The sequence below is a fragment of the Mustelus asterias genome, chromosome 18 (assembly GCF_964213995.1).
Source record: "Mustelus asterias chromosome 18, sMusAst1.hap1.1, whole genome shotgun sequence".
Taxonomy (NCBI): domain Eukaryota; kingdom Metazoa; phylum Chordata; class Chondrichthyes; order Carcharhiniformes; family Triakidae; genus Mustelus; species Mustelus asterias.
In genome coordinates, this window is record NC_135818.1 from 19,016,819 (window position 1) to 19,038,131 (window position 21,313).

At 42.6% G+C, this 21,313-nt stretch overlaps 1 protein-coding gene across 12 annotated transcripts in view; it reads left to right on the forward strand.

Moving 5' to 3' along the window:
* LOC144506981 (bromo adjacent homology domain-containing 1 protein-like) overlaps positions 1 to 21,313 on the forward strand; it is a 67,224-nt gene that overhangs the window by 28,091 nt on the left and 17,820 nt on the right. For all 12 annotated transcript variants that reach the window (XR_013499996.1, XR_013499997.1, XR_013499995.1 and 9 more), the window contains exons 2-3: positions 896 to 2,490; positions 17,790 to 18,181. Coding sequence is in view for 9 of the 12 variants with exons in the window: in XM_078233476.1 (XP_078089602.1) it covers positions 896 to 2,490; positions 17,790 to 18,181 (1,987 nt within the window). In the remaining 3 variants the exon portion in view is untranslated. The remainder of the gene's footprint in view (positions 1 to 895; positions 2,491 to 17,789; positions 18,182 to 21,313) is intronic.

Consider the following 21,313-nt stretch of genomic DNA (forward strand, 5'->3'; position numbering starts at 1 on the left):
GTTAAAGTCCAACAGGTTTATTTGGTAGCAAATGCCATTAGCTTTCAGAGCGCTGCTCCTTCGTCAGATGGAGTGGATATCTGCTCTCAAACAGGGCATACAGAGACACAAAATCAAGTTACAGAAACTTGATCTGTAACTTGATTTTGTGTCTCTGTATGCCCACCTGACGAAGGGACAGCTTGTTCCGAAAGCTAGTGGCTTTTGCTACCAAATAAACCTGTTGGACTTTAACCTGGTGTTGTGAGACTTCTTACTGCCCTGTTTGAGAGCAGATATCCACTCCATCTGACGAAGGAGCAGCGCTCCGAAAGCTAATGGCATTTGCTACCAAATAAACTGTTGGACTTTAACCTGGTGTGGTTAAAGCTCTTACTCTGCTCTCCTGACACTCAGAACCTTGTGTATTCTAGCAATGGCGAGGGGGAAGCCGCTTTTGGTTGAGGCTGTGAATGCAAATCTGATTACTTTGTCATCTCATAATCCATGGTAGTTTAACCATGTAAGGCAACAGGATAATTGGATAATTTGAGGCTATGCTCAGGTGGGATAGTGTTTTGTGAAGATTAACAGGCATGATATGAAGACATCTCCATTGCTGGTGGCTGCTTTTGACTTTTGCTGTATATATTATTTGAACACAGCCTTCAAAAAACAAACTGTAGTCGTTTCAGTAATCCTTCATTTAAACTTACCAGATGGTGAAAACTCTTTAGATTATGGGAGAGGATGGCTAGCTGATCAGATTGTGGGTGAAACCCCATCAACTTGGGGAGGAGGAGAAGATCAATAAAACAAATCTGTCCATTTTGATTTGGTTATTTTTGGGTGTTATATTTGACTAATATGAGCTTGTCAAATGGTTAAAACTTCAATTCTGTTCTTGTTTTTACAGGTTTAATTATGAAATGTCCTGCCTCCTGATGTCATACAACATGAACTGCACTGATTGTAATGTAACCAGGTTAAACAGCACAACCATGGGTAAGATGATGCTGGGACACAACGGGGTCAGAGGCAGCAGAGACTATGATGAAGGGGTGGCCGATACCGAGAGCAAGCACCGCAAGACATATCCACTGCGGAAGCGCATGCATGCACAGCCAGGCAATTTCTCTTCCCCAGGCGTTGCCAAGGAGCTGGAAGGAATACCTGTCGATGAAATGAGCCCCACTCAGGATATTGTGGAACAGTGGAATTATCAAGGCAACCAGGACCGACTTCGAGGAGAGGCACCCCAGGAAGAGAGGAGTGAAGACACTGGCAAAGAGAATGCCAAGGTGGCAGCTGTGGCCCTACGTGCTGCTGAGTCACGTCCGCGAAGGCTGGCTAGCCTGAATGCGGAGGCGGTCAATAATCTGCTGCTGGAGCGTGAGGATTGCCCAACATCCAACAGGCGCTGCCGGAAAGGTCCCAGCTGTGGCATGGAGTACACGGAGAACAGGCCTGAAGGCAGGATGGGCCACTCGGCAAAAAAGCGGATGGGTAGTTCGTGTGGTTCATTAGATGGCGACGTTTTCACTTGCAATGAGAGTGAGCCTGCACCAGCTAGGGACAGCTGGGAGAGTGGGTTGGCTGAACTACCAGCTAAAAAGCGTATGGCCAGTCTCAATGCTGCCGCTTTCCTCAAGTTGAGCAATACCAAGGATGTTTCAACTGGGCGGCGCAGTCGCATGGATGGTGAGAGCAAACCGGGCAAGGCGGCTGGCGGGACGCGGTCCTCTTGCCCGCATCCACTGGCTCGGCGCCGCTGTTTGCGAGCCAAAAGAAGGGACTCCAGGAGTGACATCGCAACAAAGCTCAACCCTGGCACTGACTTGGGGGATGGTGAAGGGCAGCGCAAAGAGGAGTCAGCCAGTGCAGGGCAGCAATCTAGTACATTGCCCATTAACACAGACCTTCCTTGCCCATATGCAGACAAGACCAATGGATATATCCATCGGCTATCAATGCTTGTGGGAAGCCAAGCCATGATTCAGCCCAAGTACCAGGCTCTGGAGGAGAGCACTGCTTCTGGTGCTGACTTTACACAGCCAATGGCTCCATTTCAGTCACACTCTACGTTGACTTTGCTAGACAATTTTGTGTCTGGTCCGGACCACTACGAGTTTCTGCCTCCTGAAGTCTGCCTTGCTTCCCCAGTGGATGATCTCTACCTACACTACGAGCGAAATGACCTGTTGCCCATTGGCTGCAATTCGCTGCATGGCTGTCACATGTGCTCGGCTGCTTTTACCTGCTGTACTCCGCCCGATGACGAAGGGAGCCTCCTCATTTCACAGAGTGCCGTGCCTTCAGGTGTCCCCTACTCTCACGCTTCATGCGGGGGCAACCTTTGCTACATGGGAGATACAGCGACCATGCAGTGCATGGATATGACTGGCTATGACCTTTGCAGAGTGCTCCATCCATCGTTCAACAGGGATGTAGTCGGGAGGACTTTAACCTCAGATCGGACAAACTGCTTCAATGAGCTGGGAGCAAAAACAGGTACGTGGGTGATAAGAGCTAGATGAACATTTGGTTGGTGAGGATGTTTAAATGTCATGGTACACCAAAACTAAGGGCCATAAATATAATGTAGCCACGAATAAATCCAATAGGAAATTAAGAATCTTGCCCAGAGAATGATCATGTGAAACTTGTTATCCACAAAGTAATGGAAGAAATTAATATAGATGCATTTAAGGGGAAGCTAGATAAGGATGAGAGATTGTAGATGGTCACATAACAGGTTCCTGCCAATTCTGTGCAAGCACCATTTGTTGAGTCCCATTCTCCTGCCTTTAACCTGTAGCTCTACATTATTTTTTCTATTAAATTATTCAATTCCCTTGAAAGCCACAATTGAAACGGCCTCCACCATACACTTGGGCAGTACATTTCAAATCTGAACTACACTCTGCATAAAATGGTTTCCTCAGGTTGCCTCTCTCTTGTGGGAGAAAACAAAAAAGCTGTTGGGTGTTGGGAGGGTTATGCTGATAAGGATGGCTATGAGGAGAATTGAGGGAAGTATAAATGCTGGCATGGACTTTTGGGCTGAATGGTCTGTTTTGTGCTATACATTCTATTTAATTATGGAGAAACAACTTGTGTAATAACCACCCAAGAGCCTGGGGATACAAGAAATCCCTGTGCACGAGGGAAGCATCTCTTCTGCATGCATAATGCCCTGCAACTGGTGCACAGACTGGCTTAAGGGTAAACAGGGCAATTTAAGAACATACAAAAGAACATAGAAAAATCATTTGAAGCCCTACAGTGCAGGAAAGGCCTTTCGGCCCATCGAGTCTGCACCAACTTTCTGACAGTATCTTATCCAGGCCCCCTCTCCTGCCCTATCCCTGTAACCCTACACATTTACCATCGCTAATTCCCCTAACCTCCACATCTTGGGACACTAAGGGGCAATTTAGCATGGCCAATCCACCTAACCTGCACACCTTTGGACTGTGGGAGGAAACCAGAGCAACCGGAGGAAACTCATGCAGACACAGGGAGAACGTGCAAACTCCACAGTCACCCAAGGCCAGAATTGAACCCGGGTCCCTGGTGCTGTGAGGTAGTAGTGCTAATCACTCTGCCACTGTGCTGCCCTCTTGGCTAAAGAATTGTAGTTTATTGGGCTTGGCTTGCAGGGTAACGAGAATGATTGGGCTGTCGCTTTTTGTTAAAGTAGCAGTATTTGCTATGTGAGTCTTTTTGCTTGCACTTGGTTTTCCTGCAGCAACCCCTCTTCCACTTGCCACCCTGCACTGAAGATCCAGGGGAGGGAGGGCGGGTCAGTGAGTGGACAGAATTAGTATGTTATTAAACACTAGGGTAACTGTACAGTTGGTGTACTGTAATCAGTTACTAATATGTTTATCTTTATAATTTGTGTTTTACTAAAGGTACGTTTTTTGAAAAAAAACAATGAATCTATATGAATTTTAAAAAACTTGTAGCCTAATTAAAATTTTTCAATATTCCATTTGGCCCTCAATATTTTTCTACCGAGTACCACTGTGTTAAAGAGAAGACTTGCGCTTATATTGCACTCTTCATGACCTCTTGGTCAGACCCAAGTGCTTTAGAGCCAATGAATACTTTTGAAGTGTAGACCTGTTGCAATGTAGGAAGCACGGTACCCAATTTGTGTATGGCCAGCTCCATAAAGCAGTGAGATTTTTTTTTTAAAAGTCTGTTTTAATGGTGGTTGTTTGAGAAATAAGTGTTGGCCAGCACATTGGAGAAAACTACTGGGGAGAACTCACTTGCTGTTCATTGACCAGTGCCATGGGATTTTAGGTAGATGGGTCTCATTTTAACATCTGATCTGAAAAACAGTACCTCTGATGGTGCAGGACTCCCTCAGTACTGCAACAGTGTGTCAACCTAGATTTATCTTGAGGTTGGGCAGGTAGCCATTGCAGTTTAGATGAAAGACAGATTGTCTTACTCAAACTTCAAGATTCTGAGGAAACTTGACAGGGTGGATGCAGAAAGGATATTTCTCTCCTTGTGGGAGAGACCAGAACTGGGGAACACAGTTTAAAAATATAAAGGGTCTCCCATTTAATATGGCAATCAGGAGAAATCTTTGAGCGTTGTGAATCTGTGGAACTCTCTTCCAAAGAGAGCAGTGAAGGTAGGCTCATTGAATATTTTTAAGATTGAGTTAGAATGATTCCTGATTGACAAAGGGTAGGAAGGAAAGTGGAGTTGAAGCTGCAGTCTGATCAACCATGATCTTGTGGCAGAACAGGTTCAAGGGACCGAATGGTCTACTTCTGCGTTTAATTCTTATTGCGCTTAAGTCTCTGGAATGCAACTCGAGCCCACAAGGTTTGGACTCGAGACAAAAATACTGGCCATTGAGTCACAGCTGATGGCAATCATCAATATTCCATTGTGCTTTGAATCTTCTGTAAAACTATGGCAATTCTGTCTTGAATGTAACCAATGTCCTGTTCTGCAACTCCTCCAATTCATCTATTTCAACCATTGTAAATTAGTTTCAGAGTTCACCTTAATAGAATGTGGAGCTTTATGGCAATGGATCCATGTACACGATTAGCTCTTCTAGGATTTTTTTCTCCAAGTCAATGTCATCAAAAGATATAACACCACATTCCACATATATTCTAACAGCACTCATCTCTACCTTTCAACCATCTGTTACAAATCCTCCATTCCCTCTGATTTGTCGGGCTGCTTGTCTGACATCCGGTTCTAGATGAGGCTCAATTTCCTCCACTTAATCATTTGAGAACAAGATTAAATCTATTGTGTTTGCACCCACAACATACCCCTACCTGCTGATTCCTCCTCTGCACCCTAACCCAGCCAGCCAATGTGTCAAGCTGTATGGGGCAATTAACAACCTCTCAACAACTCCCATTCACCCATCACCCCGGTATTGCTGATTTGATATTCGCTCCTGGTCCAGCGATGCTCTGAATTTAAAATGGTCATGCTTGTGTTCAGCAGATCTCCTCAGGATATTATGCTGTAACCTCTTCCAACCCTACAAACCTCAAAGAAAACTGCATTAGCTGACTAGCCCTTATACTCTAGAATTTCTTCCCTAAACATCCTTGCCTGGCCATCTCTCCCTTGAGGGTCTTCTCTCAAACCTCTTTGGTCAAGCTTTTAGTCACCTGTCCTAATATCTTTTTTAGCTCAGTACAGGTCAAGTATCCTTTATCTGTAAATCCAAAAAGCGTCCAAAGACTGCATTTTGTTTTGAACTACATCAACTTTTAGCATGGGAAATCTCTGACTCAAGCCACAACACAATCCTCACCGACTGCACCTGACCTTTAGTGCGAGATGTCTAGTTGTTTGTTTGCATTGTTGATCTTGCAAACTCTCTCCTACAAGCAGAATTGTAAATGTGCCATGGATGGGAAATTATTACACATACCATGTATTTATTACTCAGTTGTAGATCTTACCTTTCTAGCCATTTTATTGACTTTAGACTAAGCTTCAGCCAATATAATGTAAATACGCATAGGCCGATATGTAGTATCCAGAACCAAAATAATCTGAAATCCGAAATGCAATAAGCTCTCAGAGCTTTCGATAAAGGATCCTCGAACTGTAACAACTTTTTCTGTGACCACACATCTATGAAGTGCTTTGGGACATTTTCCTGTGTTCAAGGTGCTATACAAAAGCTGATTATGTAATCAACCAGTTTTGAGAATTGCTGAGGAAAATAATTTTCAATCCCTTAGATTCTGTACTGTGATGTTTAGTTCAATATCCGAGAACTGCATATAGTGTGGTAGCAACTAAATTTATTCAGATAAAGGGTCACAGGAGCTCTTGAGTGTATTCGGTCCATGTGTGTATTTAGCTGCGCATATTACTGTTCCCAGCTCAATCTGATTTGGATGTTATCTGTGTGTGTATATGGGCAGTAAAGGATGAAGTCCTCACCGTAGCAGTAGTTGGTTGTACCATGTTGCTGAAGAATGAGAAGCATGTACTTTAACTTAGGGTAACACAGTGGTTATCATTGTTGCCTCACAGCGCTAGGGACCTGAGTTCAATTCTGGCCTCGGGTCACTGTCTGTGTGAAGTTCGCACATTCTCCCCGTGCCTGCATGGGTGCTCCGGTTTCCTCCCACACTCCAAAGATGTGCAGGTTAGGTTGGTTGGCCATGCAAAATTACCCCATAATATCAGCGAAAATAAGTGGGGTCATGGGGATAGGGTCTGGGTGGGATTGTGGTCGGTGCAGACTCGATGGATCAGTCCTTCTGCACTGTAGGGATTCTATGATTCTATTCTGACTTATTGCTGTGACTCCAGGGCAGTCCTGATAATCTACCCCAGTACAAAAATTTAGAGGGGGGATTCTCTTGCATCAGGCCTTCACAGTTAAAATGACATAGTGTGGGCTGCTGTTCGTGCTCACTGTAAGTCTCCGTGCCTGTTGCCCTATCTTCACATTATTTGGTTTTGCAGATTGAATAAAATATGTTAAATATGTTGATGAAAAGTTTTTAATTTCATTAGATTTGCAGGAGAGGGGAAATGTGATATGTGGAGAGTTGAGGCAAGAACCTTCAGATGAGCAGCGACTTATTGCAGTATAATAAACTTGGCGTTTGGAAAGAGCCTGCAGAAAATGATGGCTAGAGGTTATGGGGACCATTGCCTAGTTTTGCTATTTCCACTGCTATTCTACGTACTCTGCCTGCCATGGTCCGGAATCCATTCTTTGTCCTTATCCTGAGTGAGAAGCTATGTTCCCCAGCAGTGTTACAAGTGGATACTGCAGCAAACCTGTGCGATGCTAAGCAAGTAGAAGAAAGAACGTTGGCCGAGGAACTCTTGCCCACTCATTGGAGAGCTGGTGGAAAATGTGCATCGCTTCTGTTGGGGAGGCATAATCAAATTACGTGTCTGTTATGCACTTAATTGGTTAATGTTAAGCATTTGTCAGGATTTAGGACCTCGGTGGCGGAAATCCTGCTTGCTGAGATGTGCCAGCTAATCCAATTGGCAGCTCTATTGCCTGTAGTTCTAATGTACGCACTCTGGGGCCTTCACCAGGGATCATCATTGGGTCATCAGGAGTGTAATGGAATGCTCCATTTACCTGGATGAGTACAGTTCCAACTGCACTTAAGAAACTCAACACCATCCAGCACAAAGCAGCCCATTTGATTGCTACTCCTTCCACAGACATTAAATTTCTCCACCACCGATGAGCAGTGACACCGTGTGTACCATCTACAAGATGCACTGTAGGAACTCACCAAGGTTCCTTAGGCAGCACATTCCAAACCCGTGACCACTACTATCTAGAAGGATAAGAGCAGCAAATACCTGGGAACACCACCCACCTGGAGGTTCCTCTTCAAATCGCTCACCAACCTGACTTAGAAATATACCGCCATTCCTTCAATGTCACTGGGTCAAGATTCTGGATTCCCTCCCTAGCAGCACTGAGTGTACTTGCACCTCATGGACTGCAGTGGTTCAAGAAGGCAGCTCAGCAACACCTTCTGAAGGGCAGCTGGGGATGGGCAATAAATGATGATCTAGCCAGTGACATCCCATAAATTAATTTATTAAAAAGTGAGGGAGGGTAGAATGGGGATCAGAAGGAAGAGATTGCAGGAATGGTCAATGGGTGGGGTCAGAGGCAGGGATATGACTTTCAGCAGCCCGACACCAAGGGAACCCACCAGTAGGCCACTGGCAAACCTGATTGGGATTTCTGAACGACTTTAGGAGGCACAAGAAAGACGTGCAACTCTCATCCCTATGCCACTGCTAAATTCCAATGGACTCAGATAATTGGTGTCAGTTAATGGACATCCTGCCATGTGCAGGAGATTTTCCTGTTGATAGACTGACTCTCGGCCTCTGCTGCGATTAATGGGTCCAGCCATCGTGTTTTGTGCCATGATTAAATTGATTTAGCTTGATTAAATTTTGCACTGTATTTCTATTATACCATTCATTTTGAGAAGTGTAGCCACTATTTTAATGTAGGAAATACAACAACCAATTTGCACATAGCATGGGACCAAAAACATCAATGTGATAATGACCACAGTCTGTTTAAGTAATGGTGGTTGCAGGATAAATATTGGCCAGGACACTGGGGAAAACTACTCTGCTTCCCGTGGAATCTTTTTGTGTTCACCTGAGAGCGCAGATGGGGACTTGATTTCATGTCTCATCTGAGAAAGGGCACCTCAAACTGTACAATACTTCCTCAGTACTCAGTAGGAAATTATTTGGGAGAGCTGCGAAAGATCCAATTTATTCCAACATTCAGTCTTTATGGGGACCGAGTTCTAGATTCTTATTACCCTTTGTGGAGTTTTCTGAATTGCTCCGCTCTAATTTGAAGATCAATTTTCCACAGAGGAAAGTAGTTTCTCAGTAACTATCCTATAGAATCATACAACATAGAATCATACAGCCTTTGATTCAATCGTGCCAATGCCCGCTCTTTGAAAGAGCTATCCAATTATTCCCATTTCCATGTTTTTCCCCAGAGCCTTGCAAATTTCTTCTTTTCAATTTATCCAGTGCCCCTTTGAAAACTATGATTGAATCTGCTTCCATCATCTCTGGCAGTGCATTTAAATCATCATAACTTCTGTTGAAATAAAAGAACCTAGTTTCTTCATTGGTATTAAATCTAGTTACCAAGCCTCTTACCAGGAGGAAGTTTCTCCCCTTTTATCATTGTTAAATACTACTTGATATCACCCTCGAATCTTCTATGCTCAAGGAAATGCAAGCCAAACTTGAGCCTTAGTTTAAGCCCCATTATTCTGCTGTCATCTTCCAGCTTTCAAATATCAGACTTGCTAACTGCAGGATATTGATCCCTCCAATTTTAGCAAAGGACAGCCAAATACTTTTTGACTTGAAATGCTAAACCTCCATGGGTTGGGTGTGATAGGAAGGTGAAAACTGTCTGGAAAGAAGAAATGATCGGCATGTGAATGTTTTCTTGGGCTAGCATTTGTCTTTAACCTGAGTAGCATTATAGAGCCCAAGGTCCTGAAAATGTTATAGTGGGATCAAGTTAAGCTACCATGGTTTCTAAATAAGACTCTATACTCGAGAGAGTAAAATGAGTGTTTAACTAAGGACTTGGCCAACAATATGTTGTACTATTAAAAATACTGTATTAATTCATTTGCCAAATAGGGAGTTAAAAGTTCAAGGCTGAATAAGCAGATTTAAAAGAAATCTTGGCATTAGGACCTACTGACACTTTCTGTTTAGTGAGTGAATACTACTGACCTTACTGGGTTATTATATGGAAGAATTCCTGAGGCAGGCCATGTAAGAGAGCTGGATTAACATCAGTAGAGGAACTCTCAGAATGGGAGGAATTAAAGTGATTCCAGACTTGAGCATGTCAGTATGGTTGAAACAATGCTGACAATTTGAATGAGAGAGCTGACCAGAGCTATCAGTGGTTTTGTTGCTGTTGTCCATTTCTGACCCTTTTCGTGATTATGGTGCTGTATTTTGCACCAACCTTCTTGAAAGTTGCTTGGCTGAAATTTGACTTGGTTCCCCATGATTGCAAGTAGTGTGCTTGTTTGCAACAAATACTGGAAGACTTGCAGACATGAGCCTGGTCCTAGGGTTTACACTGACTCTTATGTTCCTACCCTAGTGGAACAATTGTAACTGTGGTATCTGGTGGATTAATGAACTAAACTGATTTGTTTGAATGGTGTGAGTGGGGATGTGTCCACAATGGCTCAATTGGTTACACTATATCCTTTTTTTTTGAGTCACAAGGTCATCATGGGTTCAAGCCCCGCTCCAGAGACTTGAGCACAAAATCCAGCTTGACATCGTGTCCGAGATGCTGTGAATGAGAAGTAAAACTGAGATGTGCTTGGGTTGAAGTAAAAGAGCCCCATGGCATTTAAATAAAAGCAGGGGCATTCTATCTGTTGTCCTAGCCAATATTTATCCCTCAAACTGCATCATTAATCATTTATCTCTTCTGTTTGTGGGACCTTGAGCACAAATTTTTATTATTCTTTCACAGGATGTGGGCATCACTTGCTAGGCCAGTATTTGTTATCCATCCCTAACTGCCCTAAACAGTGATGATGAGTTGCCATATTTCCTACATACAACTGTGACCAAATTCAAAAATACTTCACTGGTTGTGGAATGCTTTCGAATGACCTGCAGTCATGAAAGATGTAAAAATGCAAGTCTTTCTGTCTTCACACTCTAGTGACTGTTCTTATGTCGAGTCATTTAGGATTCTGAGAATTGATTCCTATTGTTAAACCCATTCTGGTGACAAACCCGACCACCCACATGAGTTCGCTGCTAAACTCAGGAAAAATGTATGGGAGGAAAGTTCACTTCAATGCTTTTCACATCCTTGTGATGTACGGAGTTGCTTCCCATTTGAGTCACTTCAGAAATGTTGTTGTGTTTGCAAACCAAGCTAAAGACAGCTCACTGAGGTTGCTCTTTAAGTCTCAATTAAAACAAAACAAAATAACTGCACCTTCAATGTGGCTCGGGAGACTAGAAGCAAAACAATAGCTGTGTTTATATAATGGATTTAACTTAATGTCCTGTACTCGTTTAATGATCTCCTGTGAGAGGAAGGAGAGCAGCTAAAAGTCATGATGTGTTTGAACCAATGACATAGGGTCAAAAGCCTGAAACTCCCTTCCGAACAGCACTCTGGGGTTACCCATACCACATGGACTGTGGGAGTTCGCAACTGCTTTTGAAGGGCAATTAGGAATGGGCAACAAATGCCAGCCTTGGTTGCAACACTTGAGTTCAATTAATGAATTAAAACAAAGGGACGGTTTGACCACCTTCAGATAGAGTTTTAAGAGTTAGTAAAAAGATTAACTAACGACTTCCAAAGGTGCTAATCTCTGGATTACTCTTAGTGCAGGTACTACCAAGTACAGAAAGGGAAAAATAGCACAAGTGAATGCATGGTTGGGAAAGTGATGCCAGAGGAAGGGATTCAGAATCCTGGTATATCGGCATCAGTTATGGGGATTGGGGAAAGCTGGGCACGTTCGCCCTGAGTATCTTTGTGGAGAGGCTAAATAGTGCAATGTGGCAGGAAGGTTTAAATGAATTTGGTGGTCGGCATCAAGACTCAGGAGCAGTGTCGAGAGATGCGGGGCAAACAGCAACAAAATAAAGAATAGTGCAGAAAGAGCAGGAATCAGATGGAGTGAAAGGCAACAAAGCAGACCAGCATGCATTGGAATATATGTCTGTTAATGCAAGGAATGTTAGAAATATGGTTTGTGGCTTGAGTTGTGATATAGAGCTGCGGTGGTGACCTGGTTTAAATGTGGGCAGGAATGGGAACTAAACGTTCCTGGCTACAATATGTTCAGGAGGGATGGGGAAGGAACAAAGACAGGTGGATGATGGGCGGTTGTTTTGCTCAAAAGTAACAATGCAGCTCTGCAGAGGAACAATGTGCTAGAAGGCTCAAAGACTGAATTCATTTGGGTAAAGGAGCTATTATATTGCTAGTGTTTACTGTAGACCTCCAAATAATGAGCTAGATAAACAGTTATGTGGAAAATTTTCAGTGAATTGTAAAAATAATAGAGCAGTGATGGGGGGGCGGGGGGTGGCGAGTGGAGAGGAAGTGTTCAATTGTCTTAAGAGGCTGGAGAAAAATCATTGGAATGAAAAGTATGTGTAAAGTGTATACAGGAGACCGTTCTCCATCAGTAGTTTCTATCTCAACGAGGAAGGAAACAGTAATAAAATGAGAATGCGGCAAATACTTGGGTTAGGCAGCATTTGAGGAGAGGGAAATTTGTAGACTTATCAATTTTAATGCAAGTCATTCATCTGAAATGTTAACTATTGCAGAGTTTTTTGCGCGTTCTGTTTTTGATTCAAATTACAGCAGCTGCAGTAATTTGCTTTTATTGGAGGGAAGAAGCAGAATTCAATCTAATATAGATAGGTTGAGTGGGCGGGCAAAAATCTGGCAGATGGAGCATAATGTGGAAAAGTATGAAGTTGGTTCACTTTGACAGGAAGAATAAAAAAGCAGAGTATTACTTAGAGAATGACTGGAGAATGCGGAGGTGCTGAGGGATTTGGGTGTTCCTGTGCATGAGTCACAAATGGTTAGTATGCAGGTGCAGCATGTAGTCAAGAAGGCTAATGAAATGCTATCTGTTATTACGGAAGGAATTGAACATAAAAGTAAAGACATTATGCTTCAGTTATACAGGTCATAGGTGAGACCACATCACTATTGCCTGCTGAACATGCATGCTAGCTTTTTGTGATTTTTGTGCACAAGGACCCCTAAATTCCTCTCTGCTGCAGCTTTCAGCACTCTCCATTTAAATAATATAGTTTTCCTATCAAAGTGCATAACTTCATGTTTTCCTACATTATATTCCATCTGCCAAGCTTTTGCCCATTCACTTAACCTGTCTATATCCCTCCGTAAGCCCTTTGTGTCATCCTTACCATTTGTCTTCCCACTTATTTTTTGTCAACTACAAATTTGGCAATAGTGCATTTGTTCTCTCGTTATTAGTATATAGTATATATTGTAAATAATTGTGATCCCAGCACTGATCCCTGTGGCACTCCACCAGTTACAGGTTGCCATCGTGAAAATGCCCCTCTCATCCAAACTCTGTCTTCTATTAATTAGTCAATCCCCTATCCATGCTAATATGCTGCCCCCAACACCACTGACTCTTATCTTACGAAATAGCCTTTTGTACCTGGAAAGCATAAGGCAAATGCAGTATAAATGTGATACTATGCATTTTGGGAGGTACTTGCTATGGTTTTATAATCTAATTGCCACTATTAGTGCGGGTATAGAGAGGGATATTTGGGGGGTTGGGGAGGTGCATATTCACAAATCTTTGTAGTTGTAAAGCATGTTGGTAAGCTGATTGAGAAAGCATGAGAAGTATTTGGCTTTAAATAGTGACATTACATACAAGAACAAAGAAATCATGCTAAACCTTTGCAAATCATTATTAAGCCTCTGCCAATTCTGGGCATTACACTTGAACAGCACAGAGGATGTTTACCTGGGTGAGGCACTTCCATCATGTGGAAAGATTGGTTCAGCTGCGGTTGTTCTTGAAGCAGAGTAGATTAAAGGAAGACTTAACAAGGGTGTTCAAAATTTGGTGGAGCAATAAGGGACAACTGTTACCCCTTGGAAGTGAGTTGGTAACCAGAGCTTGTAAACGTAAAACAATTGGCAAAAGAACTAGAGAAGCAATTCGGGAAACTTTTTTCACAAAAATAATGCACTACCCAAAGGAGTGGTGGAAGTAGATTCCTTGGGAGCATTCAAAGGATGTACTTGACAATTGATTTGCAGGGTTTTGGGGGAGAAAGCCAAGGTGTGTGATTAAACTGGATAGCTGTTTGGGAGAGTCAGTACAAGGATGACTGGCAAAAATAACCTGATACTGTGCTCTCAGACACTAGATTTGGAACATTCCAAGAAACTTCAAAAGGTTTTATTAAACGTAAATTTGATACTGACCCAGATAAGGAGATAGCAGGACAGGCAATCAAAAGGTAGATTTTAAAGAGGGCATTGAAGGAGGAGAGTAAGGCGGAGATGTTAGAAGAATTCCAAAGCTTTGACCTGGACAGTTGAAGGAGGGGCAAAGGAAATCTGGGCGCACAAGTCATAATTGGAGAAATGCATATTTCTAGGAAGATTTGTATCTAAAGGTGGTTACAGAGATGGAGAGCAGCAAGACCGTTAGAACAGAGGTGTGAACATGGGAGTTGAAGGTGTCCCGTTAGGAGTTGCAAGCTTCCTGCTAGGTGTTCCTGAATATCAAGCAGGACTGCAGAAATGTATTTTTAAAGTGAAACATAGGCAAGGAGTTTGACTTGCACCAGTGCCTAACAAAATTCCAAATAACAACAACTTGCATTTACAAGACGTGTTTAACAGTAAAACATACCAGAGTGCTTTACGGGACGCTAATCCGATGACATTTAACACCGAGCCATATATTGGGATAGGTGACTAAACGCTTGGTGAAAGTAGTCTGTTTTGAAGGAGGAACTTCAGGTGTATTAAGGCAGAGGGGTTGAGAGAGGGAATTCCAGAGCTTTGGGCCTAGGCAGCTGAAGGCAAAGGTGAAATGAAGGAAATTGATGATAGACAAGAGTCCAGACTCGGGCTATTGCAGAGATCCTGGAGTGTTGTGGGGCCAGAGGAAGAGTTGAGAGGAGCAAGGCCGTGGAGGGATTTGAAAACAAGGATAAGAACTTTAAAATAAGCCAGTCATTTAGGATTGTTTGTGCACACTAGAAACTAGAATCATAGAATCCCAACAGTGCAGAAGGAAGCCGCTCGGCCCATCAAGCCTGCATTAACAACAATCCCACCCAGGCCCTATTCTGTAACCCCATGCATTTACTTTGCTAATCCCCCTGACACTGAGGCAATTTAGCATGGCCAATCAATCTAACTCTCACATCTTTGGACTGTGGGAGAAAACCAGAGCACCCGGAGGAAACCCATGCAGACACTGGGAGAACATGCAAACCCCACACAGGCAGTCACCCAAGGCCAGAATTGAACCTGGGTCTCTGGAGCTGTGAGGCAGCAGTGACTGTGCCACTGTGCTGCCCCAGATTAAGAATGTCTGAACTAATTGCACAAGGCTTAGTATTGCTGCAACTCAGTTCTGACAGAGGAATCTTTCATCCCATTCATTTTAACCCAAGTGTCAAATGAAACAGCAGTAATTAATCACAGGTCAGTGAAGGAAACGGTCTCTGGAGGCTGAGCTTAAGGTAAATTGCTGGAGTCTTGCTTCTAGCCAAACTGCAGTCTGACCTTCGGGTGCTTGGTTGCTGTTATTGAGTGTTTGAATTGTCAAGTGTTCCAATTCCTCAGCTTGAATCTTTCCATCTCATTGTGAAAGCAATTTTAAAATAATAAAATTTCCCAGGGCACTTCAGAAGAGCACTTTAAAGCAAAATTAGACGCTGAACTACAAAAGGTGACAGGGCAGATGGCCAGAAGAGGGTTTTAAACAGCATCTTAAAGGAAGCAAAGTCAACGGGTGGGAGAGGTTTAGGGAGAGGGTTCCACACCTTGGTGCCTAGGCAGCTGAAGACACGGCCACCAGTGGCAGAGCAATTAAAATCAGGGATGTTCAAGAGGCCAGAATTGGAGGGGGGAGTGCAGATGTCCCTGAGGTTTGTGGGGCTGGAGGAGATTAGAGATGGGGAGGATGAGGTTTGAAAATGAGCATGAGAAATTCAAAATTAAGGCATTGACCAGAAGGCAGCGTAGATCAGTAAACATGAGGGCAATAGGTGAACGGGATTTGATGCAAGTTAAGACTTGGGCAGAAGAGGTTTGGATGACCTCAAGTTTACGGAAGTTAGAATGTGGGAGACCAGCCAGGAATTAGCTGGAATAGTTGCCTAGAGATGACAGATTCATAAATGAGAGTTGGAGGATAAAGTTGGGAGATGTTACAGAAGCGGAAATGAGCAGCCTTGGTAAGGGTATGGAAATGTGGTTGGAAGGTCTTCTCCAGGTTAAGCATGACAGAGTTTGGTTTAGTTTCAGATGGCTGCTAACGAGAAGCATGGAGTCGGTAGCTTGGAAATAGAATTTGAAGTTTGAAAGCAACTGAAAGGCAGCTAAAGGTTCTTTTAAAGAAAATATGGTATCATAAAATTAGATGTGCATCATTGTTACAAAGATTGCATGGAATTATATGGGAAATAGAACACAAACAGGCCATACAGTCCAATGTTTCTGTGTCGATGTTTGGGCTTCATTTGAGCCTCTTGCCCTCCTTCCTCATGTACCAACATAACCCTTCTACCTGGTACCTTAACTAGCTTCTCTTTAAATGTATCTGTATAATTAAACTCAGCCATTATCTATGATAGCAAGTTGCACATTTCACCGTTCTAGATAAACAAATTCTGAATTCCCTATTTGATTCCTTGCTATCTTACTGATGGCCTCTAGTTTTTCTCTTACTAGAAGTAAAAATGCTCCCCCTCAGGTACGCCCTCGCCCTCCAGCATGTCCTCACCATTGCACCAACCCTGTCCTGTCCTCACTTTGCTCCTGCACCCCCTGCCCCCACTCTTTTTCCTTTTATGAGACTTGGGTCTTACCTGATCAGTATAACTTTGTATTTCTGGTACCCTCTCCAATGTCCCTATATAACATTTTAATAAATGGTGACCAGAAGTGAACTCCTGTGATCTCATCAACATTTGATACATAGCAACTCTTCAATTCTATCCCTCAGGAAGTAACCCTCATGTTTTATTCTTGCCCTTTTGTCACTGTACTCCCAGTCTGCATTAGCATTAGATGCTTTTCAGGCAAAATGGTAATAAAATTAAATTGCAACATGTAATTACTTACCTGTGTTGAAATTAATTTGTCAATTTATGCGCCCAGTCTGCAAGATTATCCATATTATCCTATAATTTGTTCCAATCCTCCTCAGTGTTGAATATCCCTCCCCATTTGGCACAAATTTAGAAATGGTGTTTTTGATTCAGAAGCCTACATCATTGATCTAAACTCTATAACAGAGGTTCCAGCACCGAGTCTGGTGATACTCAGATCATGTGGTACTCGATCTGTAGGACATTTTGAAATACTTTTTAATTGTCCATTGCATTATCCTTGTCTATTACCTCTTCAAAGAGTTCAGTGAAGTGGGTCAAGCAAGACTTTCCTTTTTGAAATCCACATTGACTTTTCATTATATTTTTGGTTTCTAAATATTTTTCTGTAGTCTTTTGTCATAGAGGTTATTATTTGTCCCACTACTGATATTAATTGTATCATGGACATATTGTTATGAATGGCATGTCATGGTATTGCAAATTTTATTTGTGTGCAGTTTCACCTGTCTTTTATAACTATCTTGAGATGAGCAACATCTCAGTCTGACAGCTGAACCTCAATGAAGGTTGATGGAGAATGGACTAAGTTTTATAATGAGAACTGGTGTTTTTATTTTATAGTGGTATTGTGAGACCATGTTTGGATGTGGTAGGTATGGAACAGTATTATAATTGAGTTGCACTTCATGTGTAAGGTGCAATGGATAGTGTTATAATAGATGTGTAAAATTTATTTGGCAGGAAAACCTAGAATGAGGTTAGAATTAGGAACATAGGGACAGAAGCGGGCCATTCAGTCGCACCAATTTGCTGCTATTTTTGAGCAGGAAAAGTGAAGTTGGGTAGGAGTTGGTGATTAATCCTTTCTCTTTTTTCCTTTCTAGACGGGTACAGCTCCTTGAAGCCACTCAGCATAACCATCCCAGTCGCAGGTCATCCAGTGTCGCCAGCAAACCCAGTCTCAGGCTGCCCTGTGCCTACAGCCCCACCTGCTGCTGAGCCTGTCCCTCACCTGCAGCGCCCCGGTTTGGACACACCAGCAACCTCTCGCCCCCACACCTTGTCCATATTGAAACTGAGCAGGGAGTGCCCTCAGAGCTCCAAACCTCCCAGCAGCTCCAAGTCCAGCCTCCGCAGCCCAGCCAGTTCACCAGCCCAGCAGAATAAAGCAAGTGCAGGACACGTGGAAAGCAAGCAGCAGAGAATCAGCAGAAGACGAGCCACAAATGGTTGGCTTCCTGTAGGAGAACCATATGAGAAACCTGTCTATGTTGTGGTAAGTGAATATTGCAGAGCCTTTCTCTGATTTAGAAACTTGGGAAATTGCCTTTTAAAGGAATATCATAGTGAGTTGAAAAGTCAAATTCATCTCCTTGCAATAACTGATTGTTGTATTTTGAAGAAAGACAGGCTTGCATTGAAATAGTGCCTTATACTGAATTAACCAAAATTCTTTGCAATTAGTGAGGTACTTTTGAAGCTTCAACACTGTTGGAATAGTGGAAAGACAGCAGCCAATCTGTGCACAGCAGCCTCCCACAAAGAGCAATGTAACGATGTCAATTAAACACTTTTAGGTGATGGTAAGGGATAAATGCTGGCCAGGACCTGGGAGAATTTCCCTACTGGTCTTAAATCTTGGCTGATACTCCAATGCAGTACTCAATGTATTGCCCTGCCCAAGCCAGCATTTTTCAGATGAGACATAAAACCAAGACATTTGCTCCCTTGGGTGAATGTAAAAATTTCTTATGGTACTAATTCATCGTGGAATGGGAGTGTCCTCCCCAGTAACCTGGCCAATATTTATCCCTCGACCAACATCACTTTAAAAATAAGACACCGATTGCACTTGGGCATTTGCGATGATACCTAAGAAATACCACTTCAGTAGTGGAAATCTGAATACTTCCTCCAAGAAGTTGTTGAGGTTGGAGGTCGTTTGAAAATTTTAAGCCAGGTATTGATGGATTTTTTGTTGGATAAGTGAATTGAGATTTGCTTGTGGATAAAGTTAATAAAATGAACTGTAATCTAATTTTATGCCAAGCAGGATTGATGGGCTGAAAGTCCTCCACATGTACTTAAAGCTTATTTTCTGCAAGCATGTGGAAAAACTCTGACCTCCTTTTGGCCTGGAAAGTTGCGTTTAGTGTCAGCCAATGCCAGTGAGGGTCAGTGACCATAGAGGTGATGGGTGAACAGCATGGAATGTGGGTTAGGACAAAGACAGCAGAGTTTTGGATGAGCTTGTGTTTAAAGTGAGTGGGAGGTCAGCAAGAAAAGCATTGAAATAGCCTTGCCTAGTAGCAACAAAATCATAAACGTAAGTTTCAGCAGCGGATGGGCTGGGTCAGGGTCAAATGGACTGTGTACAGCGATGGAGATAGATGGTCTTTGTGTTGTTGAAAATGTGAGGCTCAGATCTTGGCTCTGGGTCAGATAGGTTGCCGAAGTTGTGAACATCTGACATAGCCTGAGGTAGTGACTAGGAAGGGGATGGAATTAATAGTTGTTAAGAGATTCAGAAGAATTCTGAAATTGCAGGTTGTTAATATACAGAATTTGCATTAACTGTGCAGCATTGAAATATACGGCAGTTAATTTTGTTTCAAGTTAACACATGGAGATTGTTATTTGTTTTCCTTGGTAAACATGTTTCATCAAACGGGTTCAAGACTTCCCAACATTTAACTCAAAGTCTCACCATCCTGACTTGAATTGTTAAGGCCCTTCCTTCCACATTGTTAGGTCGAAACCATCAAACTTCCTACTTTACATGGTCATGGGAACTATAAAGGCTGCAACGGTTGAAGAAGTTGACTCATCACCACCTCTTGGGGCAACTAAGATTGGTCAATAAATGTGGTGTTGCCCGTGATGCCCATGTTCTGCGAATAGTTTTTTTAATGTACTCATTGCAGGCCGTGTTTATTAATTTGTCATGTAGGTGTGAAACCAGCAAGAATATGAGGTTCTAGTAGGAGGGAAAGAAAGCAGGAAGAGAAATTGAAGTAATGGACGGATGTTAATATATCCCACCAAAGTGTCACTGGACAACTTAATTTGAATTGAGAGCCTCACTGGATGTTTTGATAATGGAGATCACTTTGGCATGTATTGCCCAAGTGGCTTATTGACACATTTTCCTGGGGTTTGAAGATTATTTTAGTCTTTTTAGTGTAGCACCATAATTGCTCCACGCTGCCTTGTTGAATTGTGATCCATAAAGGTGCTGGAAAACATGTGGGATGAACATTCTTGTGATGCCTTCAGATTACAGCTAAAACCTAAATTAAAGCAGCTGCTCCTTTTGTAAACCATAAATCAAAACAATGTTAAATATGTAGCTATTAGCTAGTGTATGTTCACTATGTTGTTCTAACTGGTATGTTGCATATGCCATATATAGATAGTCATCATCACAGTGGTTCCATATCTTTCAACTAGTTCTAAATTAATGCCTGTAGGTTTCTTTCAAAGCAAGAGTTCTCAGATGTAAAATGCTACTGTGTTAATGAGTGGCCAAACTTGAAAGATCCTGCCTATTGATGGGAGCTGACCAGAATTTGTCTCTGCACTATTCCTCAGGATTCTAATAATTTATTTTAAAATAACTCTTGGGATGCAGGTGCTACCCTCCAGTTATTGTCCATCTCTCATCTGCCTAAGGAGGTGCTGGTGGGTCACCGTCTTCAACCAATGCAGTGCAGAGTTTTGGCTTAGATAGTAGCTAAGAGTTGATCATGGCGTGAGACAGGAATCACGTACTAATCAGTCTGGATATGGGCAGCAGGTTTTCTTCCCTAAAAGTCAGTAAACCAGCTGGCTGTTTTGATAATCCAACAATGTTGTGCTGATGCCAACCTTTTATTTCCAGATTTTAAAAAAAGCAATTCAAATTATACAAAGCATAAATAAAGAGAAAATAATGGGAAAGGTGTGGAGAGGGAAACAGTTAATGTTTCAAGTTGGAGGCCTTTCGGATTTCCAGCAGCTGCAATATTTGTTTTTGTATTATCATGAGATTGCTAGATTTATAGTTGAATAAGTCATACACAGCGTATCCTCCTCGTGTCATGGTTCCCAAGTATCATTGCAAAATGACTCTCTTCCACATTGTTGCTCAATGGAATTGTTTTTGCAGCAGTGCAGTTACAATAGTAATGGGGAAAATGCAGCAGCCAATCTGCATACAGCAAACACTCGTAGCCAGTCACATAGCTGAGCAGCAGATCTGTTTTGTAAAGTAAAGTTTATTTATTAGTCACAGGTAAGGCTTACATTAACACTGCAATGAAGTTACTGTGAAATTCTCCCTAGTTTCTACATTCCGGCGCCTGTTCAGGTCAATGCACCTAACCAGCATGTCTTTCAGACTGTTGGGAGGAAACCGGAGCACCCGGAG